A 22,569-nucleotide genomic window follows, 5' to 3' on the forward strand; every position below is an offset into this window, starting at 1 on the left:
GGAAAAGTTATTGAATTCTTATTGTAGTGTAAAATATGAACAAGTGTCACTCCTTAAAACCCCCTTATGGTACAACCGAAAGCTGACTATTAGTGGAACTTCTGTTTTTTATAAGGACTGGTTTTCTAAGGGTGTTAGAGTGATAAATGATATGTTTAAAGACTCAAGCTCACTTTCCTTCTATTCCTTTACTGAATTTACACAGTTATATGGTATTCGAACTAATTTCCTTAAGTTCCAGGGGCTTGTTAACTGTATACGAAAAAATTATAATCTACAGAAGATAAATGGCACTCATTTGACTTTACCTTACCTTCCTCCTAACATGGAATTATTTCTCAACAGATGTAAAGACACTAAAAACGTATATACTGCTCTATCCAAAAACAATGAAATTCCTACTGGTAAGAAAAAAATGGTCTGAACAATTTGATTTCGAGGAATCAACACGGGCAAATATTTTCTCTTTGCCTTTCAAAATTACTAATAATTCAAAACTTCAGTGGTTTCAGTATAGAATCTTGCATAATATTTTAGCAACAAATGCGATACTCTTACACTAGTCCAATATGTACTTTCTGTAAATCTGAAACAGAAACTATAACCCATATCCTTTGGGAATGTGATAACGTGCAAAATTTTCTACAGAGTTTAGAAACACTACTTGAAGCCCTCCTTATACCTTTTACTATCAACAAAGAATCTTTTCTATTTGGATACTGGACACTTAAAAGTAGGAGCAACAAAATTGACAATGAGGTCAATATCATTATTGAATATTATATTTATAAAACCAGATGTTTAAACGGTTTTCTTAACATTAATGTGCTTATTAATTCAATTAAAGATCATTACAATGTTAAAAAATATATTGCAATAGCAAAAGGAAATTCTTTTATGGAAAAATTTAGTTTAGAGTGGAGAAAATGGAAACAGTAATTATGTCTTTAGATATAAAAAATTTCTGATACATATGTTTGTCTTATTACTTATAACTCCCTCCAACCCTGACAGGTGTTCACCAAATAGTAGTAATGAATCTTTTAGATGTTTAAACCTTAATTTAACTGATAATTCCATGCCTGCAGCCTCTCTCTCTCTCTCTTTCATCCCCCCTCTCTCTCTTTCCCTCCCCCTCAACCCCCCCCCCATCTCTCATCTCTCTTTTCTCACTCTCTTCCTCTGTGTGTGTGTGTGTGTGTGTGTGTGTGTGTGTGTGTGTGTGTTGATCATGTAAAAATTGTATGTCTGGTTTTGTTTTCTTGTGTGAGAATGTGTATATGTATGTATATTAAAAATCATACATGGATGATGATGGCGATGATGATGATCATGTATCATTAGTGTGAAAATGCTCGGATGGATGATGATGATGATGATGATGATGATTGTATATGGATACTGTGTATATGGATACTTTTGATAAGAATGATGATAATAGCTGCATAAAGATGTATATATATATATTGACGATGATGACGATGATGATGATGATGATGATGATTTCATTATCCCTAATGTGAGTATGTGTGGGTATGTATGAGGGTGTATGTGTGTGGGTGTTTTTTTTTTTTTTTTTTTTTTTTTTTTTTTTTTGTCATATGTAATGAAAATTCTTTAAAAATAAAAAAGAAAAAGAAAAAAAAAATTCCCTATAATCTTAATTATATTATATATATATATATATGATGGTTACAAGGTTGTCAAAATTTCGTCACACTTTTATTAAAGGAAGACTTCAGTTTTTACATACAGCAATTCCGGTGCCTATTTTCCTGCCAATAAATTCATGAACATTGTAGTAATTTAATATGCTTTAAAATATGTCAACAAATTCTAATTCGAGTTAATTCATTCCAATCGAATACTTGCAAATAAGTGAAAATTACGGCAATATAAGAAAATGGCACTAGTTTACATAACAAAATCCAAGAGGTTACCAAAATTATACCAAAAAAATACCCTGACAGCAGATTTATCCAAACTGAACAATAACATTATTCATACTTTATCGATAGAATTATAAAGGAAATAAGAAGCTAATCGCAACATAAAGTGTTACCTTTCCGTTTTGGGTTTAATTTTTACTAAGTACTATCAATACTTTTTGCTTATATTTTTGTGGTATTAGCGCGTAAGAAAGACGTGCGTCCGTTGAATATGGAGTGTATCAACAAAAGGAAAATTGTTGCCATGTCGGAGTTGGCGGTGACTAGACAGAGGACATTTAGTCCGTGATGCACGTTTACGTTCACACATTCTTTCATATCAGCTTACGCGTGATGATTCAAATGAAATGTATTCTTACACATGGCTACCTACAGATAACGTTGTCTATATTTGATAAGTATGGATTTCAACATACAGTATCTTTTCAATAAATTTCAAATATCAACTAAAATAGAAACAACAAAAATTATTAGATGTTGCGAAAAAAAAATGTTTTTAGACAACTCTGAATGTCTTTGTGAACATAACATAGAATTAAATTGTCAGTCACACTAAAAATAATACTTCAGAGATAGAGTACAGACGATAAAGCTGATACTCTACTTTTGCTTATATATCAAACAGTCGTTAAAACTGAGGACAGTCGGTCTATATTAAGTTTGTGTTTCATTGGATCCACCAGGGACGTATAATACATAATAAATCTGTATTATACGTCCCTGGACCACTATATTTATCATCTGTGTGTTGAATTTGTTTATTGATCCGTATCCAAAAAAAGGTAAATAATTGATTTAGAGATTTCCAGTGTGAAGCACCTCAACATCGAATAAAGGGTGGCTAGAATGATACCTGTACACCAGCACAATTACTAGAGTAGAAAGTTGCACATCAACGTACATACCAATCAATAACCAGGGGCGTAGCTAGCCCAGCAGAAATGTGTAAGCCCAGACGAGGGGTCTAAGTATCATGATTTTGTTTTGAATCGTTTTTTGAGACAGTTTTTTTTTTATTTCAATCCCTGATATTTATTTTCAACCTTAGTTTTGTAATTTTGTCCGACATACTCTATGCACGGTATTTTTTTATGTGTAAGTCCAGGCTTTTTCTTTCTATGTAAGCTACGCCCGTGATAACAAAAGGTATAAGTGACACTTAAAACAAATAACAACCACCACTATGCTTTTTATGGAAGAGACTCAACGGTTGTGTCTTCAAATGTTTGATTTTACGTCGTTTCGCTGCAAAATATTTCAATGATCCTCTTCAGCAGACGACATCCGTGATTCCGTGTACACGGGCCAGACGCCAGTAGATATTTGCGCATGCGCTCATCGATATAGGTGATAGTTTGGCGTAGTAAATATCCCTGCATATATTGAATTTCTGAAGACTTTTTGATGTGAATGATTCCAGGGTTTGGATACAGGTCTACACAGCAACAATATGACGTCAAAATCTGTCGTTTGGGCGCAGATACCAGTAAGAGTGAAGGGCAGCTCAATATGCGCCCATCACCACGATACGGAAGTAACTCTCGCCTGTCGACAGTGCTCGGAGCTAGCATGTGTTAGGTGCATTGCCAGTGTTCACAGCGGACACTTACTGGACAACATCGCTGACGTCATTACTACTAAGAAAGGCAACATTCAGTCGTTCATTCGCCGAACAGAACATCAGGATATTGTCAATCTCAAAACAGAAATCGGTTCTATTACACAAAAGATAGAACAAAATGAAAGGAGATTCAATTTTCATCAGAAAGAACTTGAAATTCAAGGGAACCGAATGAAGGACGAAATTAACATTATCGTCACGAAAATAGTTTCTGAATGTACAGAACTCAAGCGAGAAAATGAAAGTCGATTGAAAAAATATAAAGTTGACATGGAAAAGAGAATTAAGGAGCTAACTATACTGGTGCAGAAATGTCAAGTTGCTTTAGAAACTGAAAGTGATGTTGAAATATTTGACGCGGAGAAGGAACTTTATCCGTTACCAAATCCGGAGTTGAACTTGTGTAGCCTGGCATTTACACCAAACATGCATCCTCAAGGATATCTCGACCTTGCTATGGGGAAGCGGATTGTTGCAGGGTATTCAATGACGTATGCTTCTATACATGAGGATAATGAAAACGATTCCTCGACGGGAACATTGGCACAATTGAAAGAAGTCACCCAGCGAAATGCACCCTTCAATGTCAGTGCAATAAGTGCAAAGAGAGAAAACGGTGCGTGGATCTGTAGCAATGAAGTATCATCTATCTATGAAATAAACGATCAACATAGAATTAAAAAAAGCTGTTTTAAAGTATGTATCAATGACATCAGTGTGTCCCCCGTAACTGGTAATGTGTGGGCATGTTCAGGAGGCAACAACGCCATAATGGAGCTCCAAGCAGACGACTCATCAATCCAGAGGTTTACAACTTCTTCAACACCGCGATGCCTCTGCGTGACACAAGATAGCAACATAGTTGTAGGAATGGCCTGTAAACTTGTGTGTTGTGACGTTCAAGGAAACGTCCTGCTTTGCAAGAATGTTAGAACAGCCACGAAGGTCGCTGCCTGCCCAAACACTAGGAGGATAGCAGTTGTCGAGTTAGATTTCCGTGAGCATGATGGTGAAGGAAGGCCTCACATTTTGGTACTTGATCGAAAATTCCAAGAACAGTATCGTTATTACAATAACAAAGAAGACAAAGGTACCAATCCAGAAAGTGCTTCAACAGCGTTCCACCCTAGTGATGTGGCGTTTGATTCGACGGGCAATCTTCTTTTCGCTGACTATGAAAACAAGTCCATCTTAATCATGAACAGCACTGGGGATGTTAAATCCATTTATAGTGATCCATGGCATGTCGTAGCACTCAGCATCAACGGCATTGAGGAGGTGTGGGCAGTATTCAGGTACCGAAACTACCCAAACTATAGGATCAAAATGCTGAAACCAGAGTTATATACGTGACTTTAGATAAACCGGAAAATCTGCTAATTGGTGATTAAGGAAATAAATCAGTTTCGGTCACCTCAAATTGACGCTTATCAGACACGTATGTATCATGTGTTATGTCTCTGTGTTAATGAATCTCGGTTACTTAACATTTGACAAGACTTCAACGGTATTCAACCGTACCATATATGTACGTTGTTTGGTTCTGGACTTCATCCTTTGTAGCCGGATAGCTTTTTAGAAAATGTTCGTTTCTCGTTCCAAGAACATTTCATGTCAAGCTGGTTTGAGATATATGGATATCTTCATCGTGTGAAAATCTCAAGTTTGTCTGGATCATGAAGATATAGGGCCAACTTCCATCCTCAATTTGCACATGCGACCTTTAGACTTTGGAAACCATATTTCGTTTTAGTTTTTATCAGCTTCATCCAATGAGCTTGCCAACCAAATGTAGTATCTTGTGTAAACTTCTGAAGAACATCTCAATCGTTCACTGCCAAATATATATTCTTTGTAAGCTTTTTTTAGTGTAGCCTTTACCGTCATGTACAATCGAGAAATAACGATTATATAGTATATGTAGTGTTTCCATTACAAGATCACTGGAGAAGGGAGACGACTCGGTGTTGTATAAATGATAAAATATATACTCATATTAATAAGTCAACAGTTTATTATCAAAAAATGCATGTTTAAGAATGCAAATTATTATAACAGTGAAAAATAATAATAGCACAGATATTGCAACAAAATTATGACTACTACAAATGGAATCCCAACTATATGGAAATCAATACACACAGTAAACAAAGTGTTTATCTTAATGTTCTAAAAGTTTTCTGTTGTACAGGTATAACAATACTGGTACTGGGGACTGTTAAAGCACAACATATACAAACTGCTTCTCTACATGTAACTTCAGTCTTTTTACAGTTCAGACGACCCTTGAGATCTAACTCCACTTCTTAGTCATTTCTCACAAAACTCTGGAGATCTAACTTAAGTAAAGTATTATTTGATCATTGTCCTTGAAATGAGATAGAATGTTTCTATTAATTGGTTTCCTATATTCAGAAAGTTATGCACCATAAGTAAAGTATAAATCGTAGTCTATAATTTACTGGTGAATTTTCATCAAACCATTGGACACCCATCAATTTGGATGTTCAAATCATAACTCAGTTCATTTATACATAGACAGCATACCTCGAGAAAAAACATTATGTATGAAAAAAATAATTTACCTTAATCATGATAATCAAGTTATAAGCTGTGGAGAAACCAGTTCTGCATGAAGAAAGATTTGGTTTCAAGTAAAATAGCAGAAATAGTACAGTCTGAAGGGAGAACTGGGCCTAAAAGAGGAAACACTGTCTCCATCTATATCTTTTATGTTAAACTGCCATTTATATGAAGCTAGCTGTGCATATGCTTAGATAAGTCCTCCAGTACAACACAACAAAGAATCATTCATATCTGTATGAGGGGTCCAAAAGCCATGAACACATGGCACCAGATCTACACAAAAACAGGATAGGTACCACTGATTTACCAGTAAAGTATGTTTACCACATATTTTTATACACTCGATATCAGTGCTCTATAACACAAGATAGCAATACTTATGCATAGTTAACAGGAAATTGAGCATTTCATCAACCAGTTGTACTTAAAGCAAAGGAAACTGAAAAACTATCAGACAATGAATCACATAACGTGAAATTCTTACAATACATCATTATTTCTCAAATGATGGTCAATAAGTCAAGTCTACTGCACTTCAAACCACATCAGCTGACACTGTCCAAACCTAGACGGTATATGATCTGTTGATGGTAATGGTGAAAATAATCAGAAACCATAACAAATATGGACAAGTACACCTCTTTTTACTGAAGGAATTGATGAGAAATTGTACAAAGTCTACTAAACATACTGACACATCAACTGACACTGACCCTCCAACATCTTTTAAATCTATTCAAGAGAATTATGAATTTGACACCAGCAGAGGTACCAAAGAGCGTTCAGATTCCTTATGTAAACTGTCTTGATGACTTGGTTAGAGTTGAACAAAACATAATATAGCTAGTGACACTATTTCTTGAGAAATTGCTCCTCTCTATATCTATACATCTTATCCTGAAGATGATGCATACAATGTTGAATAACATGGCATTACACACAACACCATTATACTCCTAAAATGTTGAAGTCTAAAGGCTTGATGTTGAGCATTTCTTTAGGTTGAAGGAAACTGTTTATTTATACAACAAGAAATAATTTCACGGTGTGAAGTATGTACTAATACATATCACCTATAGAGTAATATTCAGCTTGTACAATCATCAACATTTATATTAAACATCTGAACTCTGTATACACATACAGTACAACAAACAGACCAGGATCAACAACATAATAATAAATAGATTATACTGTCACCCTACATACATCACAGTTATTACTTCAATGTTCTTACCATAATTGTTTTTCCCTAAAATCTTGGATATAAAGCATTAACAGGATTGCAACATTCTTTATTGATCATGTTTATTAAACTTTAAAATTTAATGCTAAATATTGTACTTTACATGAAATGTATCATCACATTTTAATTAATGATCTTCTAATTGTATTTGATCTATTCACTCTTTATCATCTAAATTCTCCATCTTTATATCAACTTTGATCTAAAACATTATAGCCAATGCCCCCAGAATGATGAAATTGATTCAGGACGGGTTGTGAAACGATTGAACAGGACTAACAGGACAGATAAGGCCGACAATTATGGACATCCACATTCTTAACATATAAAAAAAGTATACTAAATATTACATACTTCCGAGTAAGTCAGACACTGATAGATTGGTGATCCACTGTTTGTGACATCGATATCTTTATAATATTACATAATAATAATAATACCTGCTTTTTCTGGTGTCCAAATAGATAGTTTACATTTCATACTAACACTAAACAGCAAGAAAAATATCAGGGTTGTTATATTATCCTATTTCATTAAAACCCTAACCAGTACATTTTCTGTATAACAAAGACAGGTGTCCGTATGATACAACAGATCTCATTTCTACCATTACCAAGATATAAAAAAAACGTGAAGCAACACCAATGCATGGCATTTTAGTAACTAAGACTGTTTGATAGTCAATTTAATGATACAAGTTAAAGATTAGGTTTAGGGTTACATACTACAAGTTAAATTATTATAGAGTGAACTAAGGTTCAAGTTAAGACTAGGGAACACGCATTTGATTTCTTTGCTTAAGTTAATGTAATACAGACATGGGTTTAATATACATTTTACAAGAAATAGGTAATTGTAGACTTTTTTATTTAAATTTTGTCAACGTATTCAATGTCAACAGGTACCTACTACCAGTAAATGGATTTCATTAGATTTACTTTATCTAAGAGAATGAAAAGATAATAGTTTGATAATGACTTCATAAAAATAGCAGGTAACCATTTATCATACATATAGTGATTACGAAATTATCAAGCTGAAAAGCACTTCTCTGGTAAATACATTTGGGTGTGTTAAACAAGATTATTTGTCTTATTTTAGACATGTAGAGATCACTTAAAAGTTAAAAAGTTAAAAGGAAACAAACTCCTCTAATTGTGGAAACATATGTTGACATTTTCACTGTCAATACTAGAGATTATACACATTACCTCCCAGATCAGTTTTTCCTTAAACAAAATCTGTTGTGATTTAGGTATATACATGACATATAATAACATTCACACTCAGCACAATATAACAAGCATACATCATACACCACATAACCACTAATACAGCACAAAATAATATCACCAAAAACATGTTCGATACGAAATTCAGCAGTTGATGTGTAAACACACGCCAATAGTATTGAAGACTAATGTTGTGTCAACATCATTCAATTATTTTTTAATTTCACTGGAACTCTGTCCTTTGTAATGACAGAGTCTACCCTGCAATCCATTTCTATCTAATTCTATCTAATGGAGACATATACCTATCATTTCTTGCAAAATACTGTTACTGTACAGCGTTATACTGACTGGTCTCAATGTGACAAACATTCTTTAATGTATTGCTTTAAATTTTTTTCCCCTGAAATCTTATTGGAATTAAGGAGACAATCTTTAGTGAGGAAATTCCCATTATAATTCTGAAGTATATAACTTCTGTAAAATTTCAAAATGTAAACTTTGATACCATTCATTTACATTTTTCAGGTCCCTAACCTTTGCATAAATTCCAAAAACAATTTAAAGGCAAAGAAACATATAACTAGCACTTTCATCTCCTTTAAACTTTGTTAGTCAACACAAATGCCAAACATCAAAACTAAGGAAAAGAGACATAAATTACACAATTCCAGATGTGGAATATGGAAGAAAATTAAGATGATCATTGCATTACATCCTAAGTCCCTCAGAAAACACTGGCAATATACAAATACCTCATACATACAGCAAAGATGCCTTCTTGTCTTCAATCACAAGATGCCATCCTGTACTCCATGAAATGCATCTAAAAATAATCAACTGCTCTAATATCTTTAATCTCAAAATTGAGGAAGACCTTTGTAGTCCTAGGTGGCTATTTTCATCCACATACATTTGGTGCATCACTGGTTTTGTTATTTTCATGATGAGTAGATGTTACGATCTAGTGCAAATATGGCATCTTTGTAACACAAAGCAAGAAAAATGATATCTGATGATGAATGTGGAAAATGTGAAGGTGTTGTACACAAAATCTGCAGGAGCACAACGTTGCTGTTACAGCTCTTTTGAAGGTGAACCTTCTAACAGAGCTGATCGACTCTTTAGAGTTCCTGGTGATCAATACATTTGAAGATAACTACTATACAGGTAACACTCCCTCATAAGCAAAGGAGGTCCTCCATAGATTTAGTCCTGGAGAATTCCTCTAAACACCTATTACTGTCAAAATACTGTGTCAAACTCTCGTCGAGATCATCCTGACAAAGGTTAGTTCTAAATGAAGGTACAGGCCTCACACGGTTCTCTGCCAGTCTACAAAGAAATATACTGAATGTAAATCTGGTTTAAACTACTGGAGAAAATATATGCCTACAGAAATACAGCTTCATATACATATGAATTATTCCCTAAGGCTCTGCCATAGACTTAGCAATGAAGATGTGTACCAATACTTATAATTAAGTATGAGGAGAAGGTATTTTTACTGCAAAATCATTTTGCAATAATACTTGATTACAAAAAACACATTAATATGCTAAAATTGTTGTACTCTTTTTATCAAAACTTGTGGTTAATACTTTGTGTACTTTTTATTAAGTACTGTAACAAGATTAGGAGTTACCAGGTACCAGTAATACATTATCATATTTCATGAAATAAGAACATATTGACAGTTTAATGTAAATTATAAAATTACCTGGAGAAATCATCATCCAAGTCTTCAGCAGCAGCATCATCATCATCAAATTGTTGCTATAGGAACAATGTTGTAAACAATGGGAAACATTTTAATGACAAAGAACATTCACATATACAAAGATAAACATAACTAAAAATGATTGGTTCTAATAGACCTAGTTAAAACTTTTTTTGTATTTGTATCTCTGCTACCAATGTACTACCAATATATAATACCAATAATGATATTGGTTTACAGTTCGCTTTTTCTATCCTTCCTTCTCTAAAATTGGCACCAAATCACTGTTACAAATAAGAGGATGTCAATCTCTCTGGTATGACAACATAATTATATCAGAGAATGATTTGATTTATTTTGTGTAATTTTTTTTCTAATGGAATACTTACCCATTCACCACTATCAGAGGTGTTGGAAGATTCTACAGATTTAGAGCCAGGACTCCTTAATTTTGGAATAGTAATTTCTGAAGAATCTGCAACGAAACATGGTAATTTGTCAATAAATTCATTAAACATAAGCTATTTTTGCATGTACTTTTCCAACATATAAAGATAGTGTAGTCTTAATTTTGAGTTGAAATGCATAATTTGTTTTTGTATATTTTAATTCTTCCATATACCAACAAAAAGAGGGGGTAGAGAAAATGTACGCAAATAAAAAAACACATGTATGTCTATGTTCCCATACATAGAAGTATCAATATTTGACAAATACATGTAAAATGTAATGTTGAGACACAATAAGGGAGGTTTGGTTAAATAATCTTCTCTTTGGGGAAACATCATGTTCTCATGTTGATAACTTTATATAAATCCTACAGAAGGCCATCAGTTATTAAGTTTTATCTTTCAATTCTCTGAAAAACTGGAAACTGGTATAGATTTCTTAGACTAAGAATACCTGTAGAGTGAGTTGATGTAGACATGGACTTTGCTGAGGTTTCATGTATGCTTGGATCACAGATTCTGGAGGTGCTATTGTTGTGTTTGGACTGTTCATTCTACAATATAATAAACGCAATTCTTTAAACAGACTTTCTATAGTTTTCTATGATTTTGTATACTCACATCACTCTCTCCTACATGAGAATGTTTTATATTACTTAAAAGCCCTTGAAGTTAAAGAACTAAACATTCTGTATCTTCAGTTCATTTCATCTTTCTTTAGTAGTACATGCTTCATTACAAAACAATCTACATTAGTCAATTTCATAACTGCTGCAATAACATGTATGCAGCGTCTAATTGAGCTCATGACATGTCAAAAGATATGTCTACCAGCTATAATTTTGTACTGAAATATATTGACAACATAAATTTAAGGCTTTGCTTTCTGATTAAACTGAAGAGACTGTATCAATGAGAATTTCAAACAAAATAAAGAAATATGTTTCCAACAATTTTTAATGGTTTGGAATAAGGCTTTGATGTTCTTATAATTCATCTTGTCATCAGATATGATTACAGAACAATAAAATACAAATAATCAACAGGTTTCATTTTATTTTGGTTTATATAACAAAAAACTACAGGTAATCAACAGGTTTGATGTTGATGACAATCTACATTATTTCATCTTTTCATGACAAATAAGATCAGAATGTTACACTTTGTGTTAATTTTGACTGATTTAATAAGTAATTAGTACTTACATTTCTAATATATCAAACTCACCATGGTAGTTTTTGTTGCTTTCTCATTTTCCCAATTTCTGTCACTATCATGGGCAAGTTCAAAGGCTTTAGACACTGTCAATGTTACAGCTTGTGCCTGAAAACAAGACAGGTTTCTTATGCATGCATCATCTTTAGTTTCTTGGTCAATCACAAACACTTCAATTACTTCACACCTGATTTTATGCATCCTTGATACTCCAAGGGTTACTCTCACTATCACTCTCTGCACCCCTTAAACATATGGTAAAATTGAAGGCACAAGCAAAATGATTTGATTGGTCTAGAGCTGGTTCCAAGAGAAAAACTGACAAATCCAAGCTAATAGGCTCCATTAAGATTACAAAGGAGCATCACCCAACTTAAAAGCCATTACAACATAACGTTATGCAACCTGCAGATTTGTTTGATGTACATCAAAAGTGATTGTGTCCCTGGAGTATTGAGGATGGATTTTATGCAGAACCAATTTTCTTTCTGCTATATATATGTATTATATTTCTATAAAGTTTCAGAGCTTAATGTTTTTGTCCCATGGAACTTTTATTTAGATATACATGTGCTTATTCAGAAGAATTCATTAAAGAAATCTCAGAGTTACATACAAAGAAAGGACAGATCAGATCACAGCAAGGTAAAAACTGTACTAAGTCAAGTCTTTATTATCTATCAACCAAGAGGATTCAAACAGCAGTCTTAACACATACAAAAGAAAATAAATCCTTACTAGTTTCTTCTTCGGACACAAGTAGGCATGACATTCCATTGTTTCATTCACTGTTGTTCTAGCCATATAGGCAAACACTTTATCATGGTTTTTGTCAGCTGAGCAAAACGATATTCTGAAATAAAGAAACAAAATATTATTGTGAAAAATATTATCTGTATAATCATAACATGAATAAACCAGAAGGAAACATATGTAGCCTAGCAGGAGGAATATGATGAAAGCTGAGAGTCTGAATCAAACCTGGAAGATGAAAACTGAGCTGTATCAACCTAGCTATAGGGTATGAAGAAAACTGAGACTGGATAAACCTAGCTATAGGGTATGATGAAAGCTGAGAGTCTGTATCAAACCTGGAAGATGAAAACTGAGCTGTATCAACCTAGCTATAGGGTATGATGAAAGCTGAGAGTCTGAATCAAACCTGGAAGATGAAAACTGAGCTGTATCAACCTAGCTATAGGGTATGATGAAAACTGAGACTGTATCAACCTAGCTATAGGGTATGATGAAAGCTGAGAGTCTGAATCAAACCTGGAAGATGAAAACTGAGACTGTATCAACCTAGCTATAGGGTATGATGTATCAACCTAGCTATAGGGTATGATGTATCAACCTAGCTATAGGGTATGATGTATCAACCTAGCTATAGGGTATGATGTATCAACCTAGCTATAGGGTATGATGAAAGCTGAGAGTCTGAATCAAACCTGGAAGATGAAAACTGAGCTGTATCAAACAAGCTATAGGGTATGATGAAAGCTGAGAGTCTGAATCAAACCTGGAAGATGAAAACTGAGACTGTATCAACCTAGCTATAGGGTATGATGTATCAACCTAGCTATAGGGTATGATGAAAGCTGAGAGTCTGAATCAAACCTGGAAGATGAAAACTGAGCTGTATCAACCTAGCTATAGGGTATGATGTATCAACCTAGCTATAGGGTATGGTATGATGAAAGCTGAGAGTCTGAATCAAACCTAGCTATAGGGTATGATGTATCAACCTAGCTATAGGGTATGATGAAAGCTGAGAGTCTGAATCAAACCTGGAAGATGAAAACTGAGCTGTATCAACCTAGCTATAGGGTATGATGAAAGCTGAGAGTCTGAATCAAACCTGGAAGATGAAAACTGAGACTGTATCAACCTAGCTATAGGGTATGATGAAAGCTGAGAGTCTGAATCAAACCTGGAAGATGAAAACTGAGCTATATCAACCTAGCTATAAGGTATGAAGAAAACTGAGACTGGATCAACCTAGCTATAGGGTATGATGAAAGCTGAGCTGTATCAAACAAGCTATAGGGTATGATGAAACAGAGATGATATCAACCAAGGATATGATGAAACTGAGAATTTATCAACGTGGATAAGATGACAACTGTAAGACTATGAATCTGATTGAATGAAAACTGACAAACTATAATCATATACAGACTGGAAATAGGATGAAATATGTACAATTTTAATTATATACGAACCAGCAGAATTATACCAGAAAAGCTAATATATAAATGGATAGGATTAAATTAAATAGGAGATAGTTTTCACTGGATAGTATTTAATAGGATAGACATTTTCACTGGAAAGGATTAAATAGAGGAGACATTTTCATTGGATAGGATAAAATAGGGGAGGCATTTTCACTGGATAGGATGAAATAGGAGACACTTCCTCATTGTATACACACATAAATATATGTAATTATCTATATCAGTGTAAAGTGTATAGATTGTCAGATATATTAAGAAACAGTTATTCTATTCTGGCAATAGTCTCACTCTTTGAAAACTGAGATGATTACCTGTATATTGAGGTTTCTTGGAGAACATCCTTGGAAAGCATATCCACAACTTGGATACCAGTAGGCGATGCTGTCAGTGCAACTTTCTTCAGCTTTTTCCCCAACGCTTTAGCCTGCAGACCGAAGATCACAAAAAAACTATTATACCTGCTTCACTGTAATATTAAGTATTAATAATAAGAATTTAACTAGTACAGTAAAATATTTACCTTACAGAAGATCTCTATAGGGTATGATATGAGGGTATGAAAACTGCTATATCGAAGCTATAGGGTATGAAGAAAACTCACATAATCAAACAGAAGCAACAAAGAGAAGTTAGTTGTATTAAGCATTGTTTCCTTCAAAATACACCATGCACTGACATATCCTTATTTCTGGAGTCCAATGGGAAAATATGATACTAGAAAACCACAAAATATAGGATACAAATCATAATATCAATGATATTCCTTGTGTTAAATGTTTTTCTACAGGAATTGAAAAATATGAGATGATACTTTTTTTCTTCATTTTCAAACATTATGAAATTGACACACTTTTTAGCTTGAGGAACATCTTTAACTTTTTTGGCTGTGAAAAGGTTAAAAATCACTGACATGGAAATATCTTTCTATTCTAAATGTTAATCCTGTGGTTATTGATCACAAAGGTAACTGGAGGTTTCGGGATTAGGAAATAACTTGGTTTAATACATAATTCAACAAATAAATTAGACATATTCCAAACCCCAGGTTTAAAACACTGTAATGCCTTTCTGATATCCGATATTTGGTTTGTACCACATCTTGGCTTCACGATCAATACAATGTTATTACCACATCCTGTTACATACCATTGTGACAATATTCTGTACAGCCTTAGTGCTGGCCCCATCACCATAGCTTTCACCATCATCTGCCTCCTCCACCAGAGTAGAGCCCAGGTACTTCATATAGAATGTCAGGCCATCTTTTACAGCCTCTTTATTCTCATTGTAACCCTCTGGTAGCTCTGTAATATTTAAAAGAACCTGGTTACCCTGTACCAACTCTACAAAAGGCAATCACTGATATCCTGTACCAACTCTACAGTAGACAATCACTGTTACCCTGTACCAGCTCTACAGTAGACACTTACTGTTACCCTGTACCATCTCTACAGTAGACAATCACTGTTACCCTGTACCAACTCTACAGCAGACAATCACTGTTACCCTGTACCAACACTACAGCAGACAATTACTGTTACCCTGTACCAACACTACAGCAGACAATCACTGTTACCCTGTACCAACACTACAGCAGACAATTACTGTTACCCTGTACCAACACTACAGCAGACAATCACTGTTACCCTGTACCAACTCTACAGCAGACGATCACTGTTACCCTGTACCATCTCTACAGCAGACAATCACTGTTACCCTGTACCATCTCTACAGCAGACAATTACTGTTACCCTGTACCAACTCTACAGTAGACACTTACTGTTACCCTGTACCAACTCTACAGCAGACACTTACTGTTACCCTGTACCAACTCTACAGTAGACAATCAATGTTACCCTGTAACAACTCTACAGCAGACAATCACTGTTACCCTGTACCATCTCTACAGCAGACAATCACTGATACCCTGTACCATCTCTACAGCAGACAATCAATGTTACCATGTACCAACTCTACAGCAGACAATTACTGTTACCCTGTACCAACTCTACAGCAGACAATCACTGTTACCCTGTACCAACTCTACAGCAGACAATCACTGTTACCCTGTACCAACTCTACAGCAGACAATCACTGTTACCCTGTACCAACACTACAGCAGACAATCACTGTTACCCTGTACCATCTCTACAGCAGACAATCACTGTTACCCTGTACCATCTCTACAGTAGACAATCACTGTTACCCTGTACCAACTCTACAGCAGACACTTACTGTTACCCTGTACCAACTCTACAGTAGACAATCACTGTTACCCTGTACCAACTCTACAGTAGACAATCACTGTTACCCTGTACCAACTCTACAGCAGACAATCACTGTTACCCTGTACCATCTCTACAGTAGACAATCACTGTTACCCTGTACCAACTCTACAGCAGACAATCACTGTTACCCTGTACCAACTCTACAGCAGACAATCAATGTTACCCTGTACCATCTCTACAGCAGACAATTACTGTTACCCTGTACCAACTCTACAGCAGACAATCAATGTTACCCTGTACCATCTCTACAGCAGACAATTACTGTTACCCTGTACCAACTCTACAGCAGACAATCAATGTTACCCTGTACCATCTCTACAGCAGACAATCACTGATACCCTGTACCAACTCTACAGCAGACAATCAATGTTACCCTGTACCATCTCTACAGCAGACAATTACTGTTACCCTGTACCAACTCTACAGCAGACAATCAATGTTACCCTGTACCATCTCTACAGCAGACAATTACTGTTACCCTGTACCAACACCACAGCAGACAATCACTGTTACCCTGTACCAACTCTACAGCAGACAATCACTGTTACCCTGTACCAACTCTACAGCAGACAATCACTGTTACCCTGTACCAACACTACAGCAGACAATCACTGATATCCTGTACCAACTCTACAGCAGACAATCACTGTTACCCTGTACCAACTCTACAGCAGACAATCACTGTTACCCTGTACCAACTCTACAGCAGACAATCACTGTTCTACCAACTCTATAGCAGACAATCACTGTTACCCTGTACCAACACTACAGCAGACAATCACTGTTACCCTGTACCAACTCTACAGCAGACAATCACTGTTACCCTGTACCAACACTACAGCAGACAATCAATGTTACCGTCTACCAACACTACAGCAGACAAATGCTGTATTGACTCTACAGCAGACAATAGTTGTTTTCCATTTTAGAATACATGCATCACTGATGTAATTTACACTTTTTTTAAAATGATGACGACTGCACACTCAACCCATTAATATTTTAATCAACAACAATTGTAAAACTGCTGACTGGGCTAATCAATAAATTCACTTAGTCATGTATTTTCTATTTTGCTTCTAATTTCAATGCCAATGTGAATACAAATATCTTAGAAACAATGTGTGTAAAACAATGAAGGTTGGATTTCAAATGAACATTGAATTATATGCTTCCAATTAGTTTATTACAGTTTAATCCAATATCTTTGTGCTATAGTGTGAGAGTGAATTCAACAGAGACCTGTGGACAGGCATGAAGTGCTATGATGATTAGCTGATGACATTGCTTAGTCAATCATATGTATGTTTGGTATGAGCCCGATCAATTAGATGATGTATCCAGTCTCTGTTTGATGGCTGACAACAGCATTACATTACATATACTGAAATATATCGTATAGATCTGCATTATTAATGACTGATCTACATGTATATGTGAAGTATAAATTATCTGGTCTTTTCTTAGCAATTTCAACACGTCTGATTTTACAAAAAGAATTCACTATCTCTAGTACACACAAATTTACAGTATAAAAATCAAAGGATTTTTTTTTTGAGCATGTTGCTTTTATTACAATCCACAAATGAGTGATAATTTTCCCAAACCCAGCAAATTCATAGTGCTTCGTTATATATATTCAATTGATCATAATACAATTTTCAAATGTATATGCTGTACATGTTCTGACTTCTAGTTTATAAGGTTAGATCATGCAGTACATTAATGTATATGAAGCTGTGCACTCTGTGGTATTTTTTTCTTCCATAAGTGGCCAAATGCAACAATTAAACCCTTTCTCTTTAAAATTAACTTTCAAATTCTCAATGCATGCCCCTCCCTTCCCAATTTTTCTCTGTTTTAAATATCCCCAAAATATATGTAGGTCTATGAAAGAACAGAAAACTCCATCACTGTGATCCAACGATAACAAACTATCCACTCAGCTCTGTATATATAGTGTCTATTTCCTAACCCAGACATCTATATCATAGAAACAGCTATAAATAGCACATACATGAAGCAGAATTGTATCTATTGCCTGTATGTGTGATTTAGAATGAACCCTTCAGTCCCATAATAACTCGGTACACAGAGCAATTTAATGAATACAAGATAAACATAATTGCTAAATGTCACGAATAAATACATAAAATGCATTTGTATTACTAACCATTGGCAGCATGTAACTATGATAAGCCAATAATACTTTCTCTCCTTACAGAACATGTATACATGTAGTACAGTGGTGTTTGTTACTCTATATACCCCTGAGTTAAAGTAGTCTACATTATTTATTTGACAAAGTAAAAGTATCAAAAAGATTGCACCTAAAAAGCATTTTTGGACTAGCAAACTTCCACTGTCTTCATTTATCTAAAAATTTCCCTTTTGACTTATTTCACATAATGACATACATATACCTGATGTGTACTTTCTCATACCTATATTCCCACATATTTCACTTGATCATTATAAATAGTTAAAAAGCCTTGCTGGATGCTTTTTATAATTAAAGATCATTCCAGTATAGTGACAATGTGAATGAGAGCATTTTAGCTCTTTCTACGGCAGCTAGATTTATTTAGGGATTATGGTACAATTAGCTCAACTGGAATTTGAACTTGAGATCTAAAGATTCAAGACAGACGCTCAAAGTTTCAGTAATGTTATTCTGTCCAGGCCTCTCCCAAGTCTTATAGTTTTAATACATAAGGCCCATGCAAATACATGTAATTGATCACAATACAGAGTTATTAATTTTGAACTTTTACAAATAAAATTCAGTTAAAATATTCACAGAAAGGATCTTACACTAGTGTCAATGTAATATGGAATTTGTTAACAGAATTTAATACTTTGTTATATCACCAGCATTTAGGTGGTGTCTAGATCTGATTGATGTGAGTGTAAAATCCTATTTACTTGTAGTTAAACTTTATTTCCGAAAGTAAGTGAAAACTCTCAAATTATTTCCCTTTAAGATATACCGGGGAATTACATTTTTCACTCCAAGAACAATTATGTGATCATGATGTCATCAAGACGTGACTTATTTATGATGTCAAAATAGTGTTATTACATGTGTCTTACAATATTTATGACATGGCTGTATGACATGACACAACAGATCAGTTACATCATAAAATAAATTATACCAGGAAATAGCACCATGATGAACCAGAGTTGCAGACAAATAACTTGCTAAATTTAAAAAAACTCGAGTTTCATTTAAACATGAGAAATATCCATCACTCATTGGGGAACACATGATAAATAACCATCACTCACTGGGGAACACATGATAAATAACCATCACTCATTTTGGAACACATGATAAATATCCACCACTCATTGGGGAACACAAAATAAATATCCATCACTCATTGGAGAACACATGATAAATAACCATCACTCATTTTGGAACACATGATAAATATCCACCACTCATTGGGGAACACAAGATAAATATCCATCACTCATTGGAGAACACATGATAAATAACCATCACTCATTTTGGAACACATGATAAATATCCACCACTCATTGGGGAACAAAAGGTAAATATCCATCACTCATTGGGGAACACATGATAAATAACCATCACTCATTGGGGAACCTCTATCACATAACTCTTATGTGATCTGTGGACTAGGACCCATAACATAATTTTACTTATCTTAAATTTTATTTGATGTGAAATATGAACTATTTCATTACAGTGTCATGTGCATTTTTGAGTAATGTGACGTCACCAAGAAAAAGTGAAAATATTGCCAGATTATCATTTCTTAAACAGTCTAATTAAATGGACCCCCATACACACTTTATTTTTACAAAGTTTGCAAAACTATCAACAGTATGTGATAAACACAATCTTTCGATGGTTTCCACTTCAATGTGCTTGATGGAAATTATCTCAAATTTTCATTTAACCTCATCCGTGGCTTAGTGAATAAAAAGTTCTTGTCTCACAAGTTCCCTCTGAATAGAAGCTACCCTGTACCATGTTTATTATGTCATGTATATGCAGACTTCAGTTGGATACCTATAAATAATTAAGACTTTTTAGTTGTAGTGCTGAAGTTCTGTCGACTAGAGCATCCATATGCATCTAGAATTAGATTGGATGTCAGCTCCATTATACTTTTCATCTACCTTAGCTGTTGATTTTCATAATACATGTTCTCGTTTCAGTGATTAGAATTTCAATTTGGATTGATTTGGATTGTAAATTAAATTTCTATATATGCCAACATCCTGCTGTTGACCAGGGTTGTCTCTAGCACATTTGTTAAAATATCAATGATTGTGGAGGTCCCAGATTTGAGATCAATGCAAGTGAAGCAGTATTGCACCGAATGTTACCTGATGGATTTATTGCGATAAATCTTTAAACCTCATGGTCCTCATTTGGGAATCTGACATTACTTAGCTGGACTGACCAATATTTACATGCCATGCTTTGTAAGATAAGTCTGGGATACTTACCATTCTGGTAAACCTAGTCTACTTCTTCTATTACACTTTTTTACAGCCTTTTTTTCTGTGTAATTCTTTCTTTGGCTCATATTTCGCCCTTCTTACATTACATTTCAAGTTTGGATTCAGAATTTAGGATGTCTCATATTTTTTTAACTTAATTACTTCTTCAATATTAAGGTCACTATCGCTCGATAATAGAAGTTTTCACAATTTTTATAATGCTAACAACAAACCCACAGAGTTTTACTGGACCTACCCCCCACCCCTTCCAACCCAACCCAACCCAACACTATACAATTAATTACATGTGTATAAATTATGTAATCCTAGTAAATGCTAGCCAATATATAATACACTGCTTGGCTAGTCAAAACTTCTCTTTAGCTCTATCAGTTGAGCATAAGAGTAATAAACCAGACGTCCCGGTTTGAATCCTAACAGAGACATTTAAATAAAATAATATACAAATTGGCACCCATATTGGAATTCTGGAATAGTACCTTCCATGCATCACTGTAACTCCTGGAAACTCAAGGACATGTTCTTTCCTGGTGGGGGTGTACCTGTGGTAAATACTAACCACAACATACCCCTAGGCTAGACAGAACTTCTCAGCTTGATGAGTTTGGCTTTATACTATTAAGTCAGAGGTCCCCGATTTCAATCCTAGCACTGGCATTAAAATAAGGTGTGTATCATCTACAATCTCGCAGCTGAGGTTCTATAAGTGCTCAGGTAACAGACTACATACGGTACAATGCATTGGTAAGATGATTACATTATAGGCCTATAAATGAATTCAATCTAACACACAGTACACATGCTGTTGCCAACGCCCTATCCCAATATATATATACTATATGGTTATCGTCAACTGACTCAGAGGGTAAGCCTATGTTGTGCCAGGGTGCTCCCTACATTGAGTCGTTTAACTAAATACGCAGGAAGGAGACAGTTTGGTCATTGGCCAAAATACTGATATAGCCAAGCGGGATGGGGGTCACAACCAGTTTGACTTACTCTTGTGTCGGGACTTCCCAAAGCCGTCCCGCAACACATTGGGGCTCTTCTTCATCGCACGACGTAAAGCATCCATGTTTATGTCAAACTAGAACACAACAGTGTAATGGAATGCGGTTACAATTCTTATCTCTGCCTCTTTTACATCCGATTTGTAGACCACTGAATGGTTGGTTACACCTGTTCCAAATATGGTAAGTATGGGCGTTCACTTGGCAAGACAGAGTATGGTGCGACAGTCATAGTCAATCAGAAGCTTGAAGAAAATGTATTTTCATACCGAAGCGTCTTACGGACTGTGATTACTTAGTTATGAATGAACTACAGGTCATCCCCTATGATAACTGCAAATCGATAGTTCACAACTTCAGAGGTTGACAATCTGAAGGTATAGATAAGATTATAGATCAAAGTAAATATTCTGAATCAAGCATTTAAAGGGAAACAATCTGCATCAAACGCATAGTAATGTCAAAAACGAATTAAACCGACGCATAATTAGCCTATCATTAACGCAATTAAAA

The 22,569-nt window shown here is 34.8% G+C and overlaps 2 protein-coding genes across 2 annotated transcripts; one reads left to right on the forward strand and one right to left on the reverse strand.

Annotated features, from left to right (window-relative positions):
- The first annotated feature begins 3,399 nt into the window (after positions 1 to 3,399).
- Positions 3,400 to 4,923, forward strand: LOC132556726 (uncharacterized). The gene has a single exon (XM_060221167.1). The coding sequence runs from the start codon at positions 3,400 to 3,402 to the stop codon at positions 4,921 to 4,923; it is 1,524 nt and encodes a 507-aa protein (XP_060077150.1).
- Positions 4,924 to 5,566: 643 nt separating this feature from the next.
- LOC132556720 (low density lipoprotein receptor adapter protein 1-like) lies at positions 5,567 to 22,195 on the reverse strand. Its single transcript, XM_060221162.1, has 9 exons — positions 22,046 to 22,195; positions 15,399 to 15,556; positions 14,564 to 14,676; positions 12,757 to 12,871; positions 12,031 to 12,126; positions 11,258 to 11,357; positions 10,744 to 10,829; positions 10,355 to 10,410; positions 5,567 to 9,969 (listed from the first exon to the last, which is right to left on the reverse strand). The coding sequence occupies exons 1-9, from the start codon at positions 22,119 to 22,121 to the stop codon at positions 9,816 to 9,818; spliced, it is 954 nt and encodes a 317-aa protein (XP_060077145.1). The 5' UTR covers positions 22,122 to 22,195; the 3' UTR covers positions 5,567 to 9,815.
- Between the last annotated feature and the right edge of the window lie 374 nt (positions 22,196 to 22,569).

This window comes from Ylistrum balloti, unplaced genomic scaffold, assembly GCF_031769215.1.
Source record: "Ylistrum balloti isolate Yb309-2 unplaced genomic scaffold, AGI_CSIRO_Ybal_v1 Utg370586, whole genome shotgun sequence".
In the NCBI taxonomy this organism is placed as follows: domain Eukaryota; kingdom Metazoa; phylum Mollusca; class Bivalvia; order Pectinida; family Pectinidae; genus Ylistrum; species Ylistrum balloti.

What these genes read in the sequence shown, in the direction of transcription:
- LOC132556726 (XM_060221167.1), top strand. Translation starts at nt 3,400, where the DNA reads ATGACGTCAAAATCTGTCGTTTGGGCGCAGATACCAGTAAGAGTGAAG.
- LOC132556720 (XM_060221162.1), bottom strand. Translation starts at nt 22,121, where the DNA reads ATGGATGCTTTACGTCGTGCGATGAAGAAGAGCCCCAATGTGTTGCGG. An exon ending in AAGCAACAAAAACTACCATG is followed by an intron (nt 11,358 to 12,030) that starts GTGAGTTTGATA and finishes ATTATATTGTAG; the next exon opens with AATGAACAGTCCAAACACAA. An exon ending in CCTCTGATAGTGGTGAATGG is followed by an intron (nt 10,411 to 10,743) that starts GTAAGTATTCCA and finishes TTGTTCCTATAG; the next exon opens with CAACAATTTGATGATGATGA.